A 25574-nucleotide genomic window follows, 5' to 3' on the forward strand; every position below is an offset into this window, starting at 1 on the left:
GGCTTTCCCCGCCCCGGGGGCAGGCCCTGCCCTGGCCCAGGTGTGTTCTGGGGCTCGCCCCGCCTCGCCCGGTGCGGCAGCGGCAGCGGCGGGGACGGACGCGGCGCGGGGAGCGGCGACGGGAGCCGGGACACGGGCACCGATACCGGCTGCCAGGCTCCCGCAGCGCAGGGATGGATGCGGTAACTGCAGGGGCGCCGCTGCCCTCCACCCTCACACAGCAATGGGCTGCTGCATCCTCTCCCCCTGACCGGGTGCTGGTGCTTTGTAGCTTGGGGCTGTTCTCTCCACCAAGTGCAGTTTAACCCGGGACTTTAGGTGTGTGCGCTCACCGCTGCTTCTGAGCTGCATGGGGACCACAAACCAGCAGCTTTCCTGCCCCAGAGCAGGGGCTCACTGCCTGCCTTCTTCCCCCCCCCCCCCCCTTGCTCTGAGATGAACTGCGGTTTCTGCCTTTCAATTTAACAAAAAGTAGACGTGGATTTGATGTTTTCCTCTGGTTTATGAGAAGATGGTATCTGTGCTGTGCTCTCGTCAGTGTGCTCAGGGTCCTGGGCCCAGCTCCAGGCTCCCTGCTGTGGGCAGTGCTGATTAAACATTTACCCACAGGACCTCCCTTGGAAATCAAGATAAAGAATGGATTAAACATGCAGTGCTTCCTCTTGGCTGTCCTGCATGCCATGTCTTGAACTGGGTTTTTCTTCCGGTGTTGATTTCATTGTAGAAAAGCAATTGCAGAGAACTAATGAGAATGCAAATTCCTTTTAGTTAGTCCTTAATAACAGCACAAACCTCCAGCTGCTGCTCTTTCTAAAAGGTAGCCTTATCATAGGCTTAAGATGAGCTTTATTCTGCTTCCTAGAATGATATTAATGTTAGAAGAGCTATTTTATTTATAGGGAGAAAATATGGCAAGTTTAGCTGTCCCCTGGCTCTGTAATGCTCACAGCTTTCCGGCCAGTGGAAGTTTGTTTCCTTTTTATTCTCTCCCTCTCTCATCTTGCATGGGCTTTTGCCAAATGTGTTATTATTCACAGTGAATTATTTGGCCAGATGTAGCTGTAATGCACATTGTGAGCTTTTGGCAGTCCTTTAAATGTATTAGTGTATTCTCCTCACTTGTCAACTGGTCTAATTGTCTCCCCACTGTGCTGAACCCTCCCTGGACTTCACATGTGTCCTATCTACATGCAACCTGCTTGGCACGGTGTTTAGGCTGAACATCTCCCTGCGTTAGCTTAAGGTGTGTGGGTCAAGCTGAAGAGTTGCTTTGGGGGAGTCTGAGGTTTGAAATGGTCCTGGCTTTGGTGGAAAACTATCCCTGCAGAGACCAGGAGAACTCATTGCACCTCAGAGGGTTGCGCTAAGCTCAGCCCTGTGCACAGAAGCAGTAGCAGGAGCTTTGTTTAGAGGGAGAGAGCATCAGGCTGGGTGTGGGTGTGCAGGAGGTGGCCGTGGGGTGCAATTAAACCCCATCCTCCCAGGCAGTTCATTGTGCTTGGCTGGGGACCATACGTGTCCCTCCTGTGCTGGGTCTGTGCGTGCTGTCAGTGTGACTACCCCAGCATGCAGCGAACTGGGGGAAGCTATATTGTAGTGAAGGGCACGGAGAGTGCGTTAAGCACAGATAATCTTCCAGTTAATTAGGCGAATCATTTGAAGCTGCCATTTCAAGGCAAGAGGAATAGCAACTTGAGGGAAGGGGGAGAACAGGAGGCTTGGATCCATCCCCCTTTAATTAAAGGTAATGCCAAGCCAGCGACTGCCGCAGCCGTTTCTGTCACAGCAGTGCCAGGCTGAAACCCCTGTTTTGCATGTGTCCACCTCGCCTGTGGCACAGCGAGACATGCAGGTCTATTTTCCTTCTCTCTGAGGACACTGATGAGGAGCTATGCATTACAGTAAAGAAAATCACTACGGAGAGGTAAACAGCATTGAACTCTTCAACTGTAGCTGCAGCACGTGTGCAAGCTCAGTGCAATTGCATTAGGGCACCTTGCTGCTTTATTTCCTGTCTGGCATTGCTGGAGGGATCGGGTACATGGGGGATTATATTTTTCCTCCCAGATCTGATTCATCCTCCGTGTGCTTCTGAAAACTCCCATTCCCACCGGCTCGCCGCTAGATTAGGCTGTCTGGGCAGCTTACCCAGCATCACGCTGCTGACCACTGCTATGAAATATAATTGGAGCAATTCAACCCTCTCCCCCAAGGGTTGGTTCTTTACATCATGCACTACCCTGTGAAAGTAATAAAGTCAGTGAAAGGGGTTATTCAAGAGAAATTGTCAGTGTTTAATAAATCGTGCAATTAAATGCAATAAACCCTCAGTGCGCTATTCATCTGCTCTGCCTTAACACTTAAGGCTGGGGCTTTTTTCAGAATAACGAAGTTCTGTCCTAGATAATTTTTTCCAATTTATTCATTAGACAGGTTCTCGTGAAGCCTTACAGTTCTCTGCGCTGAACTAAGCTGCCAGAGTAGTGCACCTAATGTAATCACGGCATATAAAATGTTATAGAGCAGTTCAAGGACTTAAGTAGCTCATAAATTTCTCTTCATATTTTCTCCCTAGTTCAGGCCAGGGCTGAATTGAAGCCACGATATTGCAGGCAAACACTGTGGTCCCCTTTCTCCAGCATGGGACAGGGAGATACCTGGGGACAAAGGCCTGAAACAAGATGTTAAGTGCCCTTTTAAACTGTGCTGTCACCTATTAGCTCTCTTTGTTCAAAATCTTATGGGGTCTGGCAACTGTGTTAGAGAGGAATTGAGTATCTCAGGCTGTATTGAGTATTCATCACCTGAACTGAGAGATGCTCTTGCTGTCCTTCTGTGTGGCATGTTTGGATTGTATGCCCTTTGCTTCCTGGGAGTGAGAGGGAATAACAGCAAGAGGAGAAGCATCCAAAGAGTTCTAGGGACCTGAGCTAAACTAGCACAGCGGAGGAAGATTCTGCCCCAGGGATCATTTAGAACCTGCCAAGGAGGATGTTTGGTGCTTCTTTTCCTATGGTGGAGCTTTCTAAGGGAAGCAGGGGATGGACTGGGGATCTCCACCAGCCTCTCCCCTGGCTGGTGCTTGTGTACTGGAAATAAAGCGCAGCTTTCCTACCCAGCAGGTGTGTAAGTGGTAGCACAGAGCCTCTGCCAGGAAGCCCTAACGTTCATTTTGCCAAGTCCTCCGGAGAGAGATTCTCCAACACTGGGTGATGCTGGGGGGCAGAAACCGTCTCCACCTTGTCCCATTGGCTCTGCTTGGTTGTGTTTCCATGCTCTGCTCCTGTGTTTCCTCCTGTCTCAGCTCTGTTCCCTTTATGGAAGTGATTTGGGAGTGTTTGGAGCATCCTTTGAATGAGATAATTCTCCTCTCCTGCTTTTAGATTTTCACTATATGCTTGGCACATCCTTGGTGACCAGGGTGGAGTCCATGACCTCTTTCCCTCTGAAATGATCATAGAATCATAGAATAGTTGGGGTTGGGAAGGACCTTAACATCATCCAGTCCCAATCCCCCCCTGCCATGGGTAGGGACACCTCACTCTAAATCATGCCACCCAAGGCTCTGTCCAACCTGGCCTTGAACACTGCCAGGGATGGAGCATTCACAACCTCCCTGGGCAACCCATTCCAGTGCCTCACCACCCTAACAGGAAAGAATTTCCTCCTTATATCCAATCTAAACTTCCCCTGTTTAAGTTTTAACCCGTTACCCCTTGTCCTGTCACTACAGTCCCTGACGAAGAGTCCCTCCCCAGCATCCCTATAGGCCCCCTTCAGGTACTGGAAGGCTGCTCTGAGGTCTCCACGCAGCCTTCTCTTCTCCAGGCTGAACAGCCCCAACTTCCTCAGCCTGTCTTCATACGGGAGGTGCTCCAGTCCCCTGATCATCCTCGTGGCCTCCTCTGGACTTGTTCCAACAGTTCCATGTCCTTTTTATGTTGAGGACACCAGAACTGCACACAATGCTCCAATCATGACCACATAAATTGCTTGTTGCACATCCAAAAGCAGATGTTTTGTGCTCTCCTCTCTCCCCCCACCCAGGAAGGTGTGAGTGATTTCAGAGCCCTCCGAGCAAAATTTCAGAACGACTCCAATGTGACCAACAAGCCGGTGCAGCCACGCAAGAAGCCTCCCCCAGAGGCTGCACCCAAGCCAGGCTCTGCAGGGAACGCTGTGCCCAGCCCTCTTCCCCGGAGTAAGAGGAAAGAGGTAATACTAAACCCTAAGAATGAAGATGCCTCCCTACCCTCTGCACTCACCCAAAGCAACCCCTTGGTATGGCCTCGAGCCAAGCTGGGTTACATGAAGCCAGCAGGGCACAATGAAGAGCATAAAGGCAACATCTCAGAGAAAGGGCTGAGTTCTCCCAAGAGTGGTCCAGGGAAGCATCTGCCTTCCTGTTGCACTGACCAGCAAGGATCAGCCGAAACAGCTCCAGAGAGCCCTTCGTTCCCAAACTCTTTCCACCATGCCCTACGGATTTGGGAAAACACCTTATCCCACAGTGAGAAAGCTAATGCAATGCTCCCAACCCAACGGGCATCAAACTTGTATGTGCACCCTCACCTTGAGCAGCGGGCAACACATGCTCCTGCTGAGGCAAGCAGTAGTAGGATAAGACCTTCTGGAAGCAAGCCGGTGCTGGACTTGCTGGCCCAGAAGAAGAAGGATGCTCTGCTCAGCAGTGGGCAGGCTCTTCCCCAGGCTCCCGGGAGACACAGGACTTCTGATGAAGCAGATGCTGAGACTGCAGTGGCAACTGCATTCTGCCAGCAGGGTTATCGTGCATCAGGAGAGCAGCCTCAGCGTCAGAAAGGTATAGTAAGCTATACTCGTGTCCCTGCCCATGGCAGGGGTTTGAAACTATATGACCTTTAAGGTCCTTTCCAACCCAAACCATTCTATGCTTCTATGATATATAGTTAAAGAAATCGTCCACATTTTGAGAGTAGGATGAAGAGGGAGGACAGGGGAGTACCTTCAGTTTTGGTCTGCTTTGGCCTTTCACAATTACAAGGTAAATGTGGCTGCACCCTGCTATTCGGTTTGCACACAGACATATAAAGGCTTGGCTTTTCTGCAAAGACGCTTCAGTTTGAATTAAAATGGCTTAAACCTGAACTCCCCCCTCTGCAACCCTCCCAGCTTTGCAAAAGGTCATATTTGAGCTCGGAGGGCATATTCTCCTTGCGATATTTCATACAGAAACGGGTGCTAGGAAACTTAAATGCCGCAAAGTTCCCCTTGCTAATGTCACACCAAGTGACGAGGCACTGAAAAGATTAAGCCTTTGTTTACCCTGGAAAGCTACCTCGCTTGGGCTGTGTATTGAAAACAACTATGCCACTAAATCCTGGCAGATTAAACTGTTATCGGTACAGAAAATGAGGCGAGTATTTCATAATCCAGAGGAAGGGAGCTGTCGAGAGCTGAGGCCCCATTATGGTTAACTGTAAAAATGGACATTGCCATTTACTTTTCCATTCTGGTAACATGGTAGGAGCCTTGCTGTGTGATGGGGACACCAAAACTGGGAGGAAATAGAGCTGGTTAGAAATGTCTGTATAATAACTAATGTTCCTGCATGGATTTTTGCTTGAATGAGGGCTAATTGCTGCCTGTCCTTGTGCTTCTCTGGAGCAGAATCCAAGCCCCAGTTCTGCCAGCCCAGAGCAGGAAAACGGTCTCACAGCCCTGGGAGCGAGTGGCCAAGAATTAAACCTCTCCCTTCAGCTGAATCCCTTGGTCCTGCCCCTGGGAAGCCTGCAAGACCCCCAGAGTTTGACCTCAGTGCTTTCCGAAGCGCCGGGCCTTTGGCCCACAGAGGAAATGAAACAAGTAAGAGATTTCTAGTCTTTCTCCCCAGACCTGTTCTGTACAAAATGAATAATAATCTGCAGTTTATTGACATCCATAAAGCCACGATTCCAAGTGCCCGGAAATAAGATGTTGTTACTTGTTTCTAACGTCTTTCTCGAACATTAAGAAGTGCTCGGCAGTTTCAGTGAGACTGATTTTTGCTCTTAATCTGGAAAAGGGATCTGGTTTTCCAGGCTGGCCGTTATCCCCCGTGCAGAAACCAGCCTTCCTCCCAACTGCAGCGTGTTGTGAGTGGTTTACAGCTGGCTGTAAAGCAGCAGCAGCTGCCTCTGAGGCAAGCTGATCTTTATCACCCCTCTTCAATGGGAAATGCCTTGACTCTGAAGCACACAACTGTGGGAAGGCACAATAAAATCGGTAGAAACTGGTCTGCTAATCCCCCCTTCTGTTTTAAATACAACAGAGCGCAATGTTGTTAAATGTTCCAACATCAAGAATTGCAAAAGTTCAGTTTCCCATAATAAAACCCTATTGATGTTGCATAATAGAATATTCTGGACCACTTATTAAGGAGCTAAATGGTGTTTCTTTATAGATACAGACTTAATTATAGCCAGATCTTTAGGCACAACTTTTTGTTAATTCAAAGGGAGTCGCTTTTCTAAGAGGGGCTCTGCTAAACTCTCTTTGGCTTTACTGTGCCAGTGTTTATTGTTCTGCCCTAGCCTTGATAAGAATAAGAGGAAAAGAGAGGTTTTCGCTGAAGCTCTTTTCTAACCTCATTGCTTCTAACTATACTAATGCTTCTAAACATATTAATTTGGTGGAAGGAACTATTTACATTTAGATGTTATCATCTCCATGCCCTCTCAATATTGCTCAATTATAGATCTCTAGAAAACCTGAGATTGTTGCCTGGAAACATGAAATAATATTGTATTAACATAGCCACATCCCCAGTTTCTGCTGGCAGTCTTATTTCACACCTTTCTTTGTGTGCAGAGAGTGGTCTTGCCTTCAAATACTAATCCTCTGTGTGTTTGTGTGCAGCTGCTGATGAAGAGGATTACTTGATCCCTGAAAGGTGAGTGCGCAGTAAGGCAACATGTGGCTCATAAGTGATGAAGGCATCTCCATCCCATGATGCTGAATGTTCCCTGTATAGTCTGGAGGGAACGTCCCACTCCCAAAGGCAGTGACTTGCTGGGATGGCTTTCTCCTAAAGCTTCATCCCTATTTTCTCCTCTGGGCTCTTTGAGCAGTGTGGAGAATCCTACCTGTGTGCCATTAGGTCTGGTTCAGCTGGCCAGAGGGAAAACATTGCCAGTGCTTTGGCTTGCAAAGATCACGCAGCACCCGTGTTTTTTGCTTCCTGTTTTCCATGTACTCAAGTGGTGTTTTTAGAAAAGAGATGCTTTTGAGAACTGTTGTGAAACAAAGCCCCAGAGTAACCAGCTGGTGTTAGGGGTTTGTTGTTGCCAGCAGCAGAAGAGCTTGCCCTCCTGCATAGATACCTTAAGGTCCTTTCCAACTCTAACTATTCTGTGATTCTATGTTTGTGCAGCCAGCACACCAGGGTACGGGAGCCTTTGCCCTCCCTCCCCATCCCCAGGGCTTCATCTGTCTCCAGATGCTGAAATGAGGTTTTTAGTGAGTGGTGGTCCAAAGTCAACAGAGGTCATGAGCTGACCGGTGCAGCTCCTGATACCATAAGTGTCCAAAATGGCTCAAAACCTTACAGACGCGATTGCTTTTGTATACAAGGGGATTTTTCTCTGAGTTGTCATGAGTGGTTGTTAGTGGTGCTGGTTCTTTGCCACAAGAACAGCTGAAGTGTCGGAAAATAGTCATATATGTGTTTTGTCTTATCTGCATGAATATACAGCTGTGAAAAAAAGGGAAACAGAATGGCTTATCCAAGGCAAAAAGAGCCGAATGCTTAAAATACTTTCTGTTCCCAAACAATGAACTCTTGCAGCTATTGACATAGCAAGTTGTGCTTTTCACATCACGAGGTGTTCCTGCCAGTGTCGGCTGGTGTTTCGTTTAACTTTTAACCTGTGCTTGTCAGAAGAAAAGTGGTCGAAAAATAACCAGCTCCAAAGCTGTCATGCACCACAAGGAAGCTGTCTTAGCAATAGATTGCAGCAAGATTAGCTGTCTTACACTAGTATTTCTGATACGGTCTTGACAATAGGTCACTTGTTAAATATTAATCATGTGATAACTGGGGAAATGAGTTAAATGAATTCCAGCATAAAAGCAAAATCATGGGGTTGGAAAGGCAGAAATTCCCCTCCTCTAAGACTCACCTGTAATAAAGTCTGGTCTCTTAGAGCCCCTGACACAGTTGCTTGGGTCAACCAATCTGGAGCTCTGATTCCTTGTTTGGGGATAAACACTCTGCTTTCACTGATGCTAGTCAAGGATCCATGAACCCAGTTGTATTTCAGGTCTGGTGTAGCACTGTGATGCTTGTAAAGGGCTGTCTGGTGTCCAGCCAAACTCCGATGATGCTATTTTATCCAGGGGTTGGGCTGGGGAAGTGAAAGGTCAGGGTTTTTCCTGGTCTCCATTTCCTCAAGTGATGGTATCGGGGACAAAATACCTGTATGTATATGTGTGTCCCCTTCAGTGGGAGACATGTCCAGAACATGCTGTGGACACTGGAGCTGGAGGCACTGCCCCCAGCACTGGCGGGCTTAGAGCAGGGGCTAGGGCAGCCTTTGGTATTAGCACAAGCTTCTGATTGACTTCAGGTGCCATTTCTTATTCTGATTGCTTTACTTTAGCATGCACTTTGAGTTTCTTGTTCCTCTTGTTCTGTTTGGAAACAACTAATTAGTTCTTACTCTGCTGAAGGTGAATTGTGATAGTTTAGGGTGATTCAAGGAAAACCGAACCCTCCCTGAGGTTTATAATAGACTTACTGTTAAAAGATGGAAGTTCTCACTATAGCTTTTCCTGGTACTCTTTCACCACCCTACCCTGTCCTCTGCATGTGTTACAAGCTGCATTGTGTGCATTTGCCACCTCTTAGTACGCTCCTGAGGTGCCTAAACCTCTGCTGCAGAGGGCACAGGGGAAGAAGCCTCTGGGATTTGCCTGGGTAATGTGGGAAGGCTTGGGTTTCTCCCAGCACCTATTCCCAAATGATGCTAATTCAAATTTCCAGAGAAAGAAAGGAAAAAGGAGAATGAGGAGGTGGAGACTGGGTTGGGAAGTCCAATACTTGAGGCTTTGTGGTGCCGGGGCTGAGATGCAGCTGGTATATCCCACTTGCCGTGTCAGCATGGAGCTTGTGGCTTGATAAACTCAGGAGCAGGATATTTAAACCTACCCTCTGATATCTCTGCTTTCCCCTTCCTGTTTCCTTAATTGAGAAATAGCATGCCAAACAGTGTAACTGGGTTGCTTTTAGTTTTAAAGTAGCTGTAGTAGGCTTGAAAAATGCTACACTTTGATTTCCTTGGATTTTTATTGTTCTGTTTCTACTTTTGAGGGATTGCTGTAGGCAGAAGGCCATAATCCCAGTATGAAGTGCCCTGATGTGCTTTGAGCCCTGTAAGCACAACCTATCCTCCCAAAGGAAAAGCAGTGGGAGCATGGAGTCAGCGAGAGGCTCAGCTGAGCCCTGTGTCTGGCACAGGTCTTCCTCCGAGGAATTCCTGATTTCACTTTGCTTTCTTGTAGGCTCAGTATCAAAACACTTGAATTCCTTGTTGTTAAGATGATTTTTTTCCCCCAGACTTCTAAAAGGGTCAGAAAAAAAAAAAAAGTCTCTTTTCTCTTTTCTTTCATCTTCTCAGTGCTCAACTTGAAGAGCAGCAGAACTATGAAGAAGCGCCAATGTACCTGAATCAGTCTGGGGACACCACAACCTTGTGTGTCATTGAAGGTACTTTGCAAAGCATGATTCAGTCCTAGGTGAATTATGTGCTATCTGGGACAGAGCCTTTGAAAAAGGAGATAATACAGTTGAGAAAAGCAGATGCACACTGGTCCAGGTGACCAAATATGACTGTCTGTACAGTCTCTCTGTGCACTGGCGATGTGTGAGGGTATTGGGGCACACACGTTAGCTTTTTGGTGGTGAAATGCTGCAGGAAAGCTGCAGTGGGGAAAAGTCAGGAGATGCTACTGATGTAGAAGAGAAATAAAAGAAGACAGTGAGGCAAACCTCAGCATCTTCTTGGGAATGGGTACAGAGACAGAGCAGTACTTCTTCCCAGTATCATTTGCTTTATCAATCAGAGTTGCCACTGCTCTACTTTTACCTTTTTCAAAGTTGCCTCTTTTGGGGGAGGTTTGTTTCTGCCATGTGCATTGCTTTTCTCTCCCACGGGATCAGGAGCCAAGCAACTTCCTTGGGGCTACTTGCGACATCCTTCTTGGGTTTGCCCCTAGGACTATGAAACCTGTGGGAAGTCAAGCTCAGTGCTACAGTCCTCTGAATGTAAGCCAGTGCTAAACAGCACATTGAGGGATGCTGGCCTGTAGGACATGGTGAATATGCCACAGTGAACGTGTGCCTGAAAGCTGAAGTTGGGTTTTGCAACTGAAAGTGTGGTGACTTTTACATGGTCTAAAAAGTAATACACATTCACAAATTTCTTTTCTAGTACCTAAGGCAGAACCTCAAGAACACAAGGTAAGAATTCTCATCACAGCCAGTTTTGATCTTTCAGTCTTGACAGTGCCATGCACACCATGCTTTCCTGTCTTAAAAACTTTAAATATCGGCATTTATTACCTGCTGAGTATTTCTTTGTGTGTGTTGTCTGTGAAGACTCTCATAAAATAAATAAGAAGCTGCAGAGGGGACACGAAGACTAATGAGGTTTCCAAACATGCTAGGGGAGAGAGTAAGTTCCCTTGACTTCTGTTATAAGGAGGCGATAACACCATCTGGACATTGGTGGTAGACCAAGTAAGTGTCAAGCACTGATATCAAGATCATGAATTCCTGGAGGGAAAACCCACTGAATTGTTCTGAAGGTTCCTGCCAAAGATGAGCTGGTCCTGGTAAACCCTCTATGAAGGCATAAAAGCAAAACTGTGCCAGGTTCCTTGTCATGGCAGCACGCTCCACGTTTTGGCTCAGAAGTGAGGGCAACTGTTGTGGGCACGACTGTTCAGATTTCCATCCCCTGTTTCAGGGATATCTCTGCTGCAAACTACAACTTGACTCTTTTCATCTTACCCTGGCTGCGAAAGGGGTGGCTGTTCACCATGGCAGTGCAGATATCCTGCCATGAAGCCAGGATAGTGCATTGCACGGGCAGGAATTGCTAAAGTTGTTGTCCTAGAGAAGACCTGCTTGGCTGCATGGCTGAGCTCACAGTGAGTAGCTGGGTTAAGAGAACGGGTCACCTCATGTCAGGAGATGATCATATATTGGGTATCAGTTCTGGCTCTGGTAAGAGGGGAAACTACACTTTGGGAAACATCAAATTCCACTTTCAAGCCCTGACTTGCAAAGCAATCATTGCCCAGGAAATAGCACAGGTTTCCAAATACACTTATCTGTGCGTGACTTGCAGAGAGGTTCTCTGGCTTGGCTCTAGTCTTATTTTATGGTAGGTTGGAAAATCTTTAATTAATGAAAAATCCTCCTCTTCTGTAAGGTCTCCAGCCTGTAATTGCTTTCATTCTGACCAGTAACTTGCACTGTTACATTATCCCTATATAGCTTGTCAATATGTGTATCTCCTGTCCTGCAAAGTAGAGGAAATATCCTTGTTTGATGACTATTCCAAACGTAAAATGCTTCTGGGCTTTCTAAAGAAATATTTCTTTAAATACTAGATGACAGCTGAAGCCTTGTATAAAAGCTTGACTGTTAAGAAAAGCACAGTGACTGAAGGCTTTCCTCTTCTTTATTCCAGAAACAGAAGGCTTTTCTCTTTGCCAAATCCAGGTAATTTCCTTTCCTTTCTCTCAAGCCTCTTCTAAACCCACAACTGACTCAGGTTAGGATTAGAATACTGTAACTCTCAGTAAATACAAAGAAATATCGTACATTTTGTGACCAGGACAATGTAGACAATGATGCTCTTCTGTGTCAGCACTCATGGTTTCTAAGATTGTTTTCATTCTAAATCATATCTGGAAGGGAGATTTTCCTCTCTCCTCTGGCACACAAGGAAATACATTATCTTTTCCTACTGAAACCTAAACTCTTTTCAGTATAAGAAGGGAGAGGTATGAGGCTCTCAAGCTGGGACACCTGGTTCCAGGTCCAAAGCTGTGTAGTAAGTCAAGGTCTACACTGAATTTCACCCTATAAATGTCACGTTTCAGACTCCTTGCACTGTATAATTACTGTCACTGGCCGAAGGCTGTTTTTTCAATGAGAATTGAAGAATCATGTGATAAAACAGGGTCCCTTCAGTGGGAAAGGTTGCGATGCTGGAAAAAAGCTATCAAGTTCTGCCGCCTGTCACTCTGTCTTCTTTCCTAAGCCACAATATAGTACGGTGAGAGGCACAGCTCATGAGTCAGGTACCACCACTGGCAAATAGATCTAGCTTGTCCATTCCTGCTATTAGAAAACAATCATCTTAGTTTGTCTCTATTCCAGAAGTGACTGCTATTACTCCAGGTAACCAGCAACCTTTAGACTTGGATTTGTCCTTACTTTTAGTACAGACAGTCTTTTTTGTAATCTACCTCATTCAAAGGGAAAATGAGCTGCTTATTTGAGCACAGGCATAAAGCAATCAGTTTGTCTGTGACTTTACTAAAGTGTCTCTGTTCTGAGATATCTCTCATTTCTCAAACTTTCAGTCCTGGAAGAGCTACAATAGAGGATGAAAAAGAGGGAAAAGCAAGTTTTGAAAGAGAGGAGCAGGAAGCAAAGAAAATTTTCAAGGTATTGTATCCTTGAGATTACTTGTAATAATTACTGTGGGATATCTCTTCTCCTTTTATCCTCCCTTTCTTTGGAAAACAGTTGGAATTTGAGTCCTTAATCACCTGGGTTTTTCTGCCTTTTCTTTTCCCTGCTCATTGCTCAACTGCTACTGTCTAAAAGACAGGTAGTGCTGCCAAACAGCATCTGTGTCTACCAGAAATTCCTGATGGAAAAGGGTGTGGAACTGTTTTAAGTCCAAAGATAACTTATATTCTTACAGATATGCATATGTAAGTTATATTCATTTCTACTGGAAAGCTGTTTCTAAAGACAGTATTGACCAAACCAAATGTCTGATCTCAGACAGGTGGAAATGAATATGTATCTCCCACTAACCGAACGAAGGAAGATGGTGGAAGTGGGATGAAGGCTCTGCAAGTGAAGGAGGATGTGACCAGTACCCAGACTGCAAAGCATCCTATCCCACAGGGGCTGGCAAAAGACAGAGCAGAGCTCTGTGAGTATCTCATTGCGCTCTTGAGTGTTTCCTCAATCCTCGGTCCCATCTGTTGCCCAAATGTCTCTTCCATATGGGAAATAATGTTAAATTTGGATGCAACTCTTGAACCAATTTAGGTAAACCAGGGCAAAAGGTTGCATGTGCATTTGTATTCTGGTCTGAATCATTTATTTTGGCTTTGCAAATAGCTTCCTAAGTTGGTTAACCATCTGCGTCACTCAAACGGAGGTGTTTGTTTTTCTAGCAGATTGCCCTTATCCAAGAGAGCTGAAATCCATCTCCTCTGCGGCTCTTAATTTATTGAGTCTTAGAAAAGGGTTTGGCTAAGGCTTGTGATAGAAACACACATGAGCAGGATGAGAGCCTGAAGTCTCGCCCTGTCCCTTATGAAGATGGATGATGGCTCCTTGCTCCATCTTCTTAGTAGTTCCTGTGAGCCTTTTCTTTGGGCTCCTTCTTTCACAATGCTCTAAGATAGCGCCTGGAGGTGCTGATATGCACCGTAGTTGCACAATTAAACCCAGTCGTGTTTCCTCTCTCAATACTATTTTGCAACTTTAGGTTTAAGTGTGCATGGGCTTACTCCTGCTCCGCAAGCCATTAGTATGGTATGGCAGCATTTCAAAGATGAAAGAGGGAAAAGGAGCTCTATTGGGCTCTGTGGACAGACCAGGAGTATGAAGGAGAACATGTAAATTGACTGTGGCTGTTGGTGGTGGTGTGGTCCTCAGGTGCTGTTTTATTATTACTGTTATTATTATTTTAAATCCACTTCATAGCAGTTTTCTGTTATGGTTGGTGTCTGGTTTTGTATGAAATCTGCTTGACTTTTGAACAGCTGGAGGCAATTTCTGTTGGGAATTTGCTTTAGAAGGACTCGTGCTGAGCCTCCTGCCATTGCTTCATTAGGGAATTGTTTGGTTCCCCACCCCATCCTTTTCCTCTTCATAGGGTTTGAATGCTCTGCAGAAACTTTGGTCGTTAACTCCGCCATATTGTGGCGGTGCGTGTTTCTGGTGAGACCTACTGCATACACCCATGTGCATTACAAACGCTGTTTGCTTCTATTTGTGTGGCTGTATTTCTGTATTACATGTGCATTCAACTCCCTCAAATCAGTTTTAAGGATTTAATATTTCCATTTAACAAAGTCCTCTTGTAATAATCTTTTTTCTAAGCTCATGAGGTGCAACTCTCATGCTTGCTTGCAGCTCTTGGTGAAATACATCTCTGGGAGACTCTCCCTCCTTGTCTCCTTTCCGAGAGATTGCTTTAAGGGTGTATTCCCAATGCAGCAGCCTGTTATTTGGATGTTAGCATCTCCACCAACCATGCTAAGCCCTCCTTTCAAGCACTTCTCTGAACAGTCTCTTGGAATGTCTTCTGGTGAGGAGGACTCGAGTCAGAGCTGCCACAACTGAGAATATTGATGGGCATTTTAATTTTTGTTATTTTAGAACTTTAAAATAGTTTAAATACTTTAAAACTTCAAATCTTTCAAAATTCTTCACTTTTCCGTCTCAAGGTGGCTCAGAGCAGAGTCTTTCCTGGACTCTTATTTCTTGTGATATCAACTGTTACCCTCAACAGCTGTCCTTGCCCTGTGACAAGTTCCTCAGAAAAGCATCTAAAGCAAAGCTCCTTTCTCGTTTCCAGTGCGTTACGTGTATGTTGGTGCTCCAGAGCCAGGGATAGAAAGAACAGCACTGGACCAAAACACTTGGCAGTCTCTGCAGGCACCAGAGGATATATATGATGATGTTGAAGAAATGCAAGATAGACTGTGAGTATGGACTTGGGCTCTTTGCAATAGATAGCTTTTAAAAGCTATGCTGTAGCAAATCCCTATGTGATATTTCTGTCTTCTAGCAGCCATGGGTCGGATGCCTCATGTCCATTCACTTCAGCCAGCGGTAAGTGCAGCACATGGTGAAGCTCAAACAGGAGCTGCTTTTAATTTGGGCTGGTCCCTGGGAGATGATGTGGATAGTTTCATTTAACTTTCAACATCTGCAGTGTCTCTTTTTTGCCTGGTTGCTCTAAATTCCCATTAAAACCAGTGGGGAGCAATACACGTGTCTTGCATCGAATTAATTTGAGCAACCTTGAAGCATCTGTAAGAGTAAAATATTACAGCCCGGGTGCAATTTGTCCAGTGAGCCTCACCTCATCACTGCTGAACATGGTTTCTGATAATGGCATGCCTTGGTTTTAAGTTTCAGGAAACAGCTATGAAGAAACATATGAAGATGTTGAGATTGGGAGTGATAATCCAGCAAAAGTGGAGTAAGTTGCAATTTCTTAGTCTGTGTTTTGAAATACTGACCATGCTTCCTTGATCTCACATGCCAGGTACTGGCTGGAAGCCCTTTTTTTTCCCTAATGCAACTGCAGAAGAGCTGTTGTATGAGTGGGTTTCTTCTTCCTATTCCTCCCTCTTTCCCCTTTGGCTGACACTTATAGGGAGTGAAAAATAGTTACCAGAACGAAATCCCTAAGCAGTGAGGCCTTTTTCTTAGAACTTGTAGCACTCCCCATCCACTGGAAGTACTTCCATTACAGAACTCTCCTTGCATAAAACGCACAGGACAGTATTGCTAGCTGTCTCTTGATCAAAAGGTTTGCTCAGCTGTAGCCAAGAAAGGGCATCTTTTTTGTGTGTCAAGGGACAAATAGGGACATTGTCCCCGTAAAAAGGGACAAAATGCTCATATTTCAGTTCAGTGAAGGTTGGAAAGCTGAAAGGAACCCAGGCTGACATGCTGTAACTAACTTGCAACCTGCTCTTTCTTAGTCAGCTTCTCAGGGTATTTGCTTCCACAGGGTGTGTTATAAAAGCAATGAGGTTTGCAGCCTCAGATTTATAGGTTGCCTGAGCTTCCCAAATGGATTAAGAGGTGAAATGTGAAGTTCATTGTTTTTTTACTTATTAGCTTTGTGTGGTTCCTTACCCTCCTGCAGTAAAAGATTTCCTGCATCCCTTTGTAAGAAATAGAGACTGCCTTTGGGAGCAGCATATGGGCTGGGGATGCCGCGCGCAATTGCTTCGAATGCAGCTGGTGGCTCTCTTCTGAGGAGCGGTGTGGGAGGAATAATAAGGTGTTGCTGTACATCTGCTTTTCCCTTAACGGATGTGAGGTTCGTACTGGCTTGCATCTGGATTCAAGTCTAATTTCTGTGTGGATGCAGAGCCTGTGTGTGTCAGAGAGGGGAAAAAGGGTTGAGAAACCTAAACCCCTGGAGGTGACTGGGCAGTTATTAAAAGCCAAAGTGTAATTTCTCTATAAGTTGTCCATGGCTTTGTGTGTTGGAGATGCCTGAGCTTCTCTGGAGGGAGTAAGTAGTGTGCTGGTGTCCACATCTGGCTCCCAAACCAGCCATGTATATCTTCCACCTATCGGGAAGCATACCCACACCTCTTTTACACCTTTATGCACATGGGTGCTGAACAGTAGCAGAAATTAAACTCCATTGCTAATTCAGAGTGGAGCAGTACATCTTGCTGAGTTTGCAAGAGAATTTCATGACAAAGCTAGGGTTGGGACCAAATTCGCCGGGTTCAGAGGTCAATGTCTCAATCCCCAAACCAGTCTTTCTGTAATCTTACTGTTGATCCCACATGCAAGATTAGGTGTGCTGATACTCATCAAATATTTTTCATAGTACTTGCCCATGGGTAATGTCCCCCATGTGAGGATCTTGGTTGGTCGCAGATACTTCATTAGGAAATTGCTGTGTTGTAGCTGTGCAACCCCCTGTAAGCTACAAAGAGAAGTGTGTGTAGTGGAAAGTCCTTCTCAAGAGCGTACACAACAGAAATGTGTGATGAAGGGTGGCAGAGACAGGCATTTATTATTATTTATTATTACCCCATATTTATTTATTTATTATTTATTATTACTCCAAATAAACCTGGACCATTCTGTAGTTGTTCGGTCAGAGAATGACACCTTCAGTTGCAAAGTTTAAATCTAAGCAAAGGTTTGAGCTTGGATTTTATAACTAAGCATCTTTTGCTGTGTTGGTGCTCATCCCACTGAATCCATCATTCATCCGTATGATGCTGTTAAGGTTTAAAACCTAATGCTGAGCTAAGGTCTGCTGACCTGCCTTTATCTGCTTCAAGATCTCTGGAGCAGCAAGTATTGCAACTCTCGCATACTTCAGCATTTGGTGCCTCTTTAATTTGAAATCTGTTTCTCTTTTGGACAGAACAAAAAAACAAAAGAGATTTGGAAACTTGTTTAAGATAGAAAAGTTGAAGCTGAAGAATACCAGGTTCAAGGAAAACTTAAAGTAAGAAAATGCTGGTTGTCCCACCCCTTCCCCCTCCAAACCTGAGCATTAATATTTGCAATCATTTGAGAGGAGGAGGTCTAGGAGTAAGGAGTACAGCTTTGTTGGGAAGGTTATGCCCAAAGTGCTTCTGCCTACTCAATAGGAGCTGCAATGGCAGATGGAACGAGATGATCTTTAAGGTCCCTTCCAACCCTAACCAATCTATGACTCCATGATTCTCTGTTGGCCAATGGTCCATCTGAGCAGCTTCTCCAAAGTCTCTGGCATCAGGAATCTACAGGAGCTGGCCCTACAGTAATGTCCAAGCTTTCATAGGCTTTCTGCTGCCTTTGGTACCTTTCTGATACCTCAACATGGTGCAAATACCCAAGGGAACATAGAAATGTGCTACCTGCTGCCTGGATCTGTGGACCAGGATTAGGCAAAGTCTTGCTGATGTGGCTGTCAAGGGTTGAGTTTTTATTCTAAGCACAATTTAAAGTCAAGCTGGCAACAGCATCTGCTGAAGAGGTTTATTATTGAGTCTTTAGTCTAAAAAGTAAGGATAGAGGATACTGTATAACTTCCTGTAGTGCCCTTTGGGGTACTCTAGTGTTCAAAACGCTAGTTAAGGTTCCATGGAAACTGCCTTTTCCTCCAGTACAGAGTGGCTGCCTGCAGAACCCATCCTTCACTGCTGCCAGCATGTGCTTCATCTTGTGTGCAGTGCCGGAAGTCTAGGAAACGCTACTTTTTCTGATTTCTTTGGGAATTCTGGATTAATCCTTTCCTCTTTTATATGAGGAAGGTTTGTTTTGCTTAAAATCCTTTTCACACTAGATGCTCTGCCATGTCAGTGGCTCTTTCCTGCATTACTGCAGCATATATTTCCATTGAAAGAGCCACCAGGTTTCATGTCACAAAGAACCCTTAAAGCTCCAGTAAGCATCTAGTTATCTACAGTTATAGTCACATTTAAATTCCTGGGCAACCCATGTTATTGGCAGACTACAGGGTGGGAATTACTGCTAAGTACAGTTGCCAGCTGCCCATCAACCCTCCAGCTATCGGAAAGGGGTGCAGAGGTGGGAAGGAGGAGGTTACTTTTGCTGATTTGGATTGTTCTTTGCGTGCAATGTAGACCTCTCCTAACCTGCCTGATGAACACGAAGGATGGAGTTGCTGCTTACTTAGCAAAGGATGTGTTTCTAGCAAATACATCTTCAGCAGAGAGCTGGTGCTCATGACTTTGGGGTGATGGTGATGTGCAGACTCATTCCTAAAAGCCTCTTTCTATCCACAGGTTGTTTTCCATTTCGGTACCAAATTTAGGTAAGCAACGTACATATCTGACTCCTGGGGATTTGTGCTTGTGTTTGAAGAGGCAAATGTATTGCACAATGGAAAATCAACCTTAATGCATCGTGCCTCTCTGAAAATCATGTAATGTGGCAGTGTTAATGTTGAAGACTTGATAGAGATTTGTGCTTCTCTTGAGGGTGGGTTTTTTTGCTCACTTTTGAGTGTTTTCTTGTTGAAGAGGAGGATTCCTCCTGTAGATTTGTATATATTTAGGAAGGCAGTGTGTGAATTGGTCCATGCTGAGCCACTGCTTCTAGGCTGGCAGTGGTGTTTAACAGCCAGTGGCACTCCAGCAGCTCCCTATAAAACTGCTTATTGCTGCCTGGTGGAGGGTCAAGTTCATGCCTGTGTAAACGGGGGTGGGCACAAAACCTGTCCCACTAATCAAGCTTGAGAAGCTGCTCAGGATGGAAACTCTGCCTGGGCTGACTACAGGGTGAAGCTGCTGCTCCTGTTGGATCTGGATGGCCAGACCCATCTTGAAAATTGTCCATAGAGACAACTAACAAACCCAAGCATCCTGCCTTATGCTGGAGTTTTGATCCAGCATAAGTTTTGGAGCCCTGAGGTTTTGGAGCCCTGCGGATCTTCCTTTTCCTTTGCTTTAGACCCTTTGGGTTTGAGCAACTAGCAGCAGCCCAATTTTCCCCTGCAATACATGGCTTTGAGTACTTGGCTCAGGATGACATCTAATATTAACTTGCTTTGCTGCTTTTTGGTTGACAGGGGCTGTTTCCCAGGAGGACATGGTGTATGATGATGTCGAGGTGGGGCAGAGAGAGCCAAGGTGAGGACAGTGCCCACTCCTGAGGATGGTCTTGGGCAAGAAGATGGTCCTTTGCCCTGGGGAGCCTGTGGTACTGCAAGCCACTGAGGGTCATGAGCTGGTTGGGACTCAGTCCTCTGGAGAAATTCCAGGTGCCCTCTCCATGTGTGTTTGATTTGGCAAGTAGCATCCCACAGAATGGTTCTTCAGTGTTACCTACTCAGTGCCAGAGACATGAAAAAGAGAGAGCTGCTCCGTGAAACATGTGAAAATTCAGGTAGTTTTGCTAAGGAAGGAAAACTCCAGCTCCCAGACCTCATAATCAGCCCCGTCCTGGCAAGTTCCTTGTCAGAAAAATTGCTTTTAATAGGAACAGCATGTCTTGATGTCTTGCTGCCAGATGATTGTGGCAGCAGTGCGTGCTGGTATAAATCACAGCAAGTGTTTGTGTTTCAGTGGTGGTTATGGGGGGGGAGACAGAGAGAAAAATCATGACTTTGTAGGTACATGGGTTTGGGAAGGGGGGACATGGTCTGCTGGGAAAACACTTGAATTTCTCTGTGGCTCTTTCCCCTTTTCCCAGAGAGAAGGATGACAAGTACAAACCCTGGATGCCAAAATTTCTGATGGCGAAAGAGGATAAGGACCAAAGGAAAAGCAGCGGCGATGCGGAAAGGTCTTGATTTCTATTCTGTGTTTTCCCACATTGTCTCTCTCTGTACCTCTGTCTCTTGAGTTGTCTGCTGGAGTGGGTTGTCCCGGATTGCACAGACGTTTTGTGTTGGCTGCTGCTCCAGGGTCCTTTCCCTTTGAATCCAGCTTTCAAGAGACTTTGCAGACAGCATCTCGAGGCCAAAACAAACTCTATGATCTGAGCTGTTTGCAAGTGGGGGATACCCTGGGGGTCTTATCCTGAAGTTCTATCATGTCTCCCACTTAGCTGAAACAAAAAGGTGTTACTTGCTATATATTCATCTGCTTTTCTGCCATGCTCTGTCCCATTGCTTCTCTAATTGTGCCTTGATTAAGTATTTGATCTCCATGATCAGCTATTCCTATTTTGGCAAGCGCACTGTGTTTAGAAGCCCTGTACACAACGTAGTAATTGCCTGTGTGTTCCTCTTGCCCTTATTTTAAAGTAGTGATTTCTTGGGTCTTCTTCTTCCAGTTGGGTTTATGGCTGTTTATAGGCTGTTGCTGTAGCATTTGTGCATAAAAGCAAAAATACAACCTTTTCTTACCAGTGCTGAAAACAAAAATGTGCATGGAAGTAGGAGTTTTCATTTCCCTTTTAAATCAGAAAAATGGGTATTTGCAATGAGCTTTCTCATGTCTGCAATGAGCTTTTTCATGACCCAATACCTGGGACTTCAAACCAATGCAAATCAGAGCTCTGTTTTCCAGGTTCTTACCACAGAGCAACTCCATGGGGTACAAACACCACTTCTGTTGTGCAGAGCCATGTGTATGATTTTACGGACTATCAGGAAGTCAATGCATTTTCATCCATTCCTTAAAGGTGGCAGGACCTGCAGGCTGAGCCTGCCAAGGAGAAATCTCTTCACACCCTGAAAGTTCCTAATTTCAGCTCTTATTTCCCCTCCTCTTCATTTTAAGTGTGTGAAGGCCACCCAAAGGGGACTGTTGGAACAAGTCCAGAGGAGGCCACGAGGATCATTAGGGGACTGGAGCATCTCCTGTATGAAGATAGGCTGAGGAAGTTGGGGCTGTTCAGCCTGGAGAAGAGAAGGCTGCGTGGAGATCTCATAGCAGCCTTCCAGTACCTGAAGGGGGCCTATAGGGATGCTGGGGAGGGACTCTCCATCAGGGACTGTAGTGACAGGACAAGGGGTAATGGGTTAAAACTTAAACAGGGGAAGTTTAGATTGGATCTAAGGAGGAAATTCTTTACTGTGAGGGTGGTGAGGCACTGGAATGGGTTGCCCAGGGAAGTTGTGAGTGCTCCATCCCTGCCAGTGTTCAAGGCCAGGCTGGATGAAGCCTTAGGTGACCTGGTTTAGTGTGAGGTGTCCCTGCCTATGGCAGGGGGGTTGGAACTGGATGATCTTGAGGTCCTTTCCAACCCTAACTATTCTATGATACTTTTCTATGATAATTCATTGTAACTTGGTGGTTTTCGTTTGGTTCATTGGGGTTCTTTTTTTCTCTCAGTTTTAAAATGAATGTCATAGCTGGAAATTCATGTACAAACCAGAAAGAGCGGGACGTCCATGTCCAGGGAATGCCTCAGCATGAATGGCAATTGCTTCCTTTAAGCCGGTTATAAGAGGTTGTTTTTCACTTTACAATGCCATATAAATGTCTGCTTGGGTGACTTGCTCCTCCATGTGCTAAAAAAGCGACACAAATCTGGAGGGCTGTATCAAACCCCACTTCCATAAATGACTCAGGATGAGAGTTATCTGGGGACCCTTTATGTTTGGATATAAATAAAACCAGGAGGAGACAAATTGCTGGGGGAGAAGTGAATTGTTGACTTCTATAAAAATACGTTTGATTTGAAACACTTGATGGTTTATTTGTTCCCATGCTGCTTACAGAGCAAATAGTTATTCCTAATGGAGATACAAAATGGCTCAAGTTCTGCTCCCCAACAGACTCGAGTGCTATGTTCATCCTCTCCTGGAAAATAGCAATGTGAATGGTGTGCTTTGCTCTTCCAAGAGTTCATTGCAGACAAGGCTGGAGTTGTTGGGCTCTGGAGTTCATTTGCCAGTGTGCCAGTGGTTATTAGATGGAGCTAAGTGGTGTGTGTGTGTGTGTTTCTCTTGATGCAGAAATATCTTCAAAGTCAAGAAAAGCAGTGCGGAAAAAAGCAAGAAGATGGGAAAAGAAGAGAAGTCTTTTAGAGAAACATTTATGGTATGTGTCTTTTTAGAGAAATAATTGTGTCAGAGGAGGAAAGCAGCTACATCTCACGTTTAAAAGATGCATGGTGGAAAGCTGGTCCTTAGCTATGCTGGGGGAGATGTCCCACTGACTGGTCACCTTCTCCTCTAGCCTGGGATCTTCATCAGGAATGTTGCTGGGGTTTTCTCCCTCTCTTCAGCCCCAGAGCCTCACAACCCATCCTGGAAAGTCTTTTCTCCATCCCTCCCCACTGCCCTTAAGGACATTGCACTGAGTGTATAGTAACTTGTGGTTGTATTTCTTTTTTACAGTATGATAAGGAGATCAATGTCATCAGCACAGCCACTGCTGAGTGCTCAGTCTCCAGTCAGAGAAGAGTTGATCTCCCAGTCACAGCTGGAGAACAGCTAGAAGTTATAGATGTCACAGAGGGCAATGCAGTGATTTGCCGCAATTCAGAGGGCAGATGTAAGTGCTCCAGATGTGAGCCTCTGGCACGGGTGGTCACTGAAGTCCTGGTCTGAGGGGCAAATCGGCTTCACAAGCAACAGTACAGTCTTTGTGCTTCGCCACTGTGACTTTCTTTGCTCAGGAGTTTACTAATTTCCTTCTCTTTCCCCCCCTCTCAGACGGGTATGTTCTAGTGGAGCACTTGAACTTCAGGTAAACTCAGATTTTATTTATTATGATGCATATTTTCTTCTCCTTCCTGTGTATAGATATCCGAGAGCTGGGGAAATGTACCTAAAACTTCTGAAGGCAGGGGAAGGTTAATGTAAGCAGCCAGTATTAAATATTAAAGAAGTATTTCCAGTTTTAGGCTGCTGTTTTGCTGTTATATGGGTTTCCAGTCCAACTGCAGCTAAAAAAACCCCCATCCAGTCATGACTCTTTTAAATCGGAGATTCTTGACTTGCCTTCAGATATGCCATATTAATCCACATCTGCTGCAAACATGGGCCACGGGGTGTGCATTGCCTTGCCAAAACACCCCCTTAAATTCCCTGCTGCAGTATCATTTCCTTGCATGCTCATGCATAATTGATACAAATGAACCTCCTGTATGGCCCAGGTGCCCACTGTTGTGAAACTTTCTTTTTTTCTTGAGACAGATACTGCTAACTGAGAGCTGCTCTCCCAGGAGCATCCCTGAAGGTCTTTTTGTGCTTCCTGTGTCCATGAGACCCCACATTGATCAGCTGTGGAGTGGTGATGCACGTGTAAATAAAGCTTTATTTTTTACACTTTTACACTGATTAATGTGCAAGAGATTTTCCTTTTTTGCCTGTTATTTAGAGCACACGCATCTTCATGGATTATCTCAACGTTAGTTATGTTCTGTAGTTCCCACTTTGTGGAGTATCTTGTTGGTCCGCTCTGAAATAGCCGTAACGTTCCTACATTTGCAGTTGAGTTGCTCCATCTCATTACTCTCTGGTTTAGGTGTTAGAATTGCAAGAATTCCCCAAAGATTCGCTCTTTAACAAACAAACCATATAAATTTGAACTGGCTTTGGTCTTGACAAAGGTATTGGGACAAGAAGTATGTACCATACCACTCATGTTGTGTTAAATATACGAAATGGAGGAGAACTTGACTCATTTCTCTCCAAAAAACATGAAAAAAGAGTAAATAAAGCATTCAGTCCAAATTTACTTTATTTTTGTAAGCTAACTTTGGCATCCCAGATATGTAAAGGCTGACTTCTGGCTCCCAGCGCCTCACAGCAGCAGGCAGTTACCCAACAGTTGCTCCTGTGTTCGGGCTCTTCTCCGCTGTGGGGCTGCAGGATGATTGCTTATTTGAAGTAAAATGCTCCTAAATGTGAAGAGAAATATAAATTGCTAATGGCTTCTCCTCAGTGTATCCAGTGGGTACCTTCTCTAAAGCAAGAAGAACGTGGATAGGGGTTTTTAAATGACTTTGGCAGAAAAAAAACCCTTAAACATGACTTTAGTGTACAGCTTTTGCCCCTCCCCAGCGCATTGTAAGAGCCCATATCAGTTTGCTCATAAATATCCTAAAAATGTAGCTGGTTTAATTAGAAATTATTAAATGTTCCAGGCTTAAGAAAACCCAGCAAAATAAAAGTGCTGTTTGCCATACGGCCATTTCAAAGCTGGCATAGAAGACATCAGAAAAAAAAAAACCCAGAGCAAATATTGAACATTTACTTTTAAGTCTATACAGGCATTCTTATTTATTTTACCATGTGGTTACTATTAAGTGCATTGGCCTGCATCCATCCTTGCAATAAGAAAATAAATAAAGCAAGCCCCTGTAAGCATGCGCAGCTTTGCAGCCTTGCCAGCCCAAATATTTAGACTTCTCTAGAGGAGATGGAGAGGTCGGGGAGCTGAAGTGCGTGTTTGGCTCCCGAGCAGGCTGGGACGTGCTCTGTGTCCTTCACCTTTGCTGGTAGTTGTACTGATGATGGAAGTTGTGGAGACAGTTTACCTGGGGGGATGCTTTTTTCCATGGCATGTTTAGGATTGATCCTGTGAAGAAACCACCTCCCTTCCTTGACTCCTTCCTCATCCTCCTCCCCATCCCACAGCTCTTGAAGTCTATTAATCACACGCTCTGTGAGAGCTACAGGCAAATCATGTATTGGCCACGTGTGCAAGTTCTTTTTAGTCTCCTAAGGAAATTACTTAAGATTCTCTTTTCTAAAATAATTTAAAAAAAAAAGAGAAACCTCCCCAAATATCCTGTGATATACGTGATCGGGCCCCGCTCCCGCTGCAATTACACACAGTCCTTGTGGGGTTGCAACCCAACTAGATGCAAAACACAAACCTCTGCACTAGCGCTGGCAGCTGACTCCATGTGAGGATGCTTTGCAATGCATGTATAACTCTTTTCCTTCATGGACAGAGTCCAATGCATGCACAGAAGGAAAGCGCTTGGTATGGGATGACTCAAGACAATACAAAACTGCTTTAGATATAGCAACTTAGATTTCCTCAATTAAACCACAGACTGGCTATATTAAGATTGTAAGATACCAGTCAGGAAATTAAACTCTTCCTTTTTTCTTTTATAGCCTTGCTGGTACATCCTTAACACATCAGAACTTAAAATAATTCTCATA

At 45.1% G+C, this 25574-nt stretch overlaps 2 protein-coding genes across 6 annotated transcripts in view; one reads left to right on the forward strand and one right to left on the reverse strand.

The window, feature by feature from the left end:
- FYB2 (FYN binding protein 2) lies at positions 1-24196 on the forward strand. Of its 5 annotated transcripts, none has more exons than XM_065673247.1 (20): positions 1-182; positions 4048-4822; positions 5650-5844; positions 6877-6910; positions 9636-9724; positions 10449-10477; positions 11715-11746; positions 12616-12700; positions 13046-13199; positions 14859-14985; positions 15075-15115; positions 15419-15488; positions 17415-17498; positions 18784-18812; positions 19569-19629; positions 20192-20284; positions 22407-22491; positions 22791-22947; positions 23109-23142; positions 23588-24196. In XM_065673247.1, exons 1-20 carry the CDS (start codon positions 174-176, stop codon positions 23733-23735), a joined length of 2331 nt encoding a protein of 776 aa, XP_065529319.1. In that variant the 5' UTR covers positions 1-173; the 3' UTR covers positions 23736-24196. The 5 variants fall into 5 exon arrangements, 4 of the variants coding, with proteins under 4 accessions (XP_065529319.1, XP_065529318.1, XP_065529320.1 ...); XM_065673246.1 differs by having other exon boundaries at positions 3-182; positions 15072-15115; XM_065673249.1 differs by having other exon boundaries at positions 18-182; positions 15072-15115; positions 23592-23729.
- PRKAA2 (protein kinase AMP-activated catalytic subunit alpha 2) overlaps positions 24121-25574 on the reverse strand; it is a 27106-nt gene continuing 25652 nt past the window's right edge. The window contains exon 10 of the transcript XR_010611378.1: positions 24121-24298. The gene's annotated coding sequence lies outside the window, so the exon portion shown is untranslated. The remainder of the gene's footprint in view (positions 24299-25574) is intronic.

The sequence above is a fragment of the Lathamus discolor genome, chromosome 3, assembly GCF_037157495.1.
Source record: "Lathamus discolor isolate bLatDis1 chromosome 3, bLatDis1.hap1, whole genome shotgun sequence".
Lineage (NCBI taxonomy): Eukaryota > Metazoa > Chordata > Aves > Psittaciformes > Psittacidae > Lathamus > Lathamus discolor.

Excerpts from the sequence above, each read along its gene's own strand:
- FYB2 (XM_065673246.1), top strand. Across the intron at positions 22,492-22,790 it reads CTTTTAGAGAAACATTTATG|TATGATAAGGAGATCAATGT; the intron begins GTATGTGTCTTT and ends TCTTTTTTACAG. Across the intron at positions 23,143-23,587 it reads GTGGAGCACTTGAACTTCAG|ACAGATACTGCTAACTGAGA; the intron begins GTAAACTCAGAT and ends TTTTTTCTTGAG.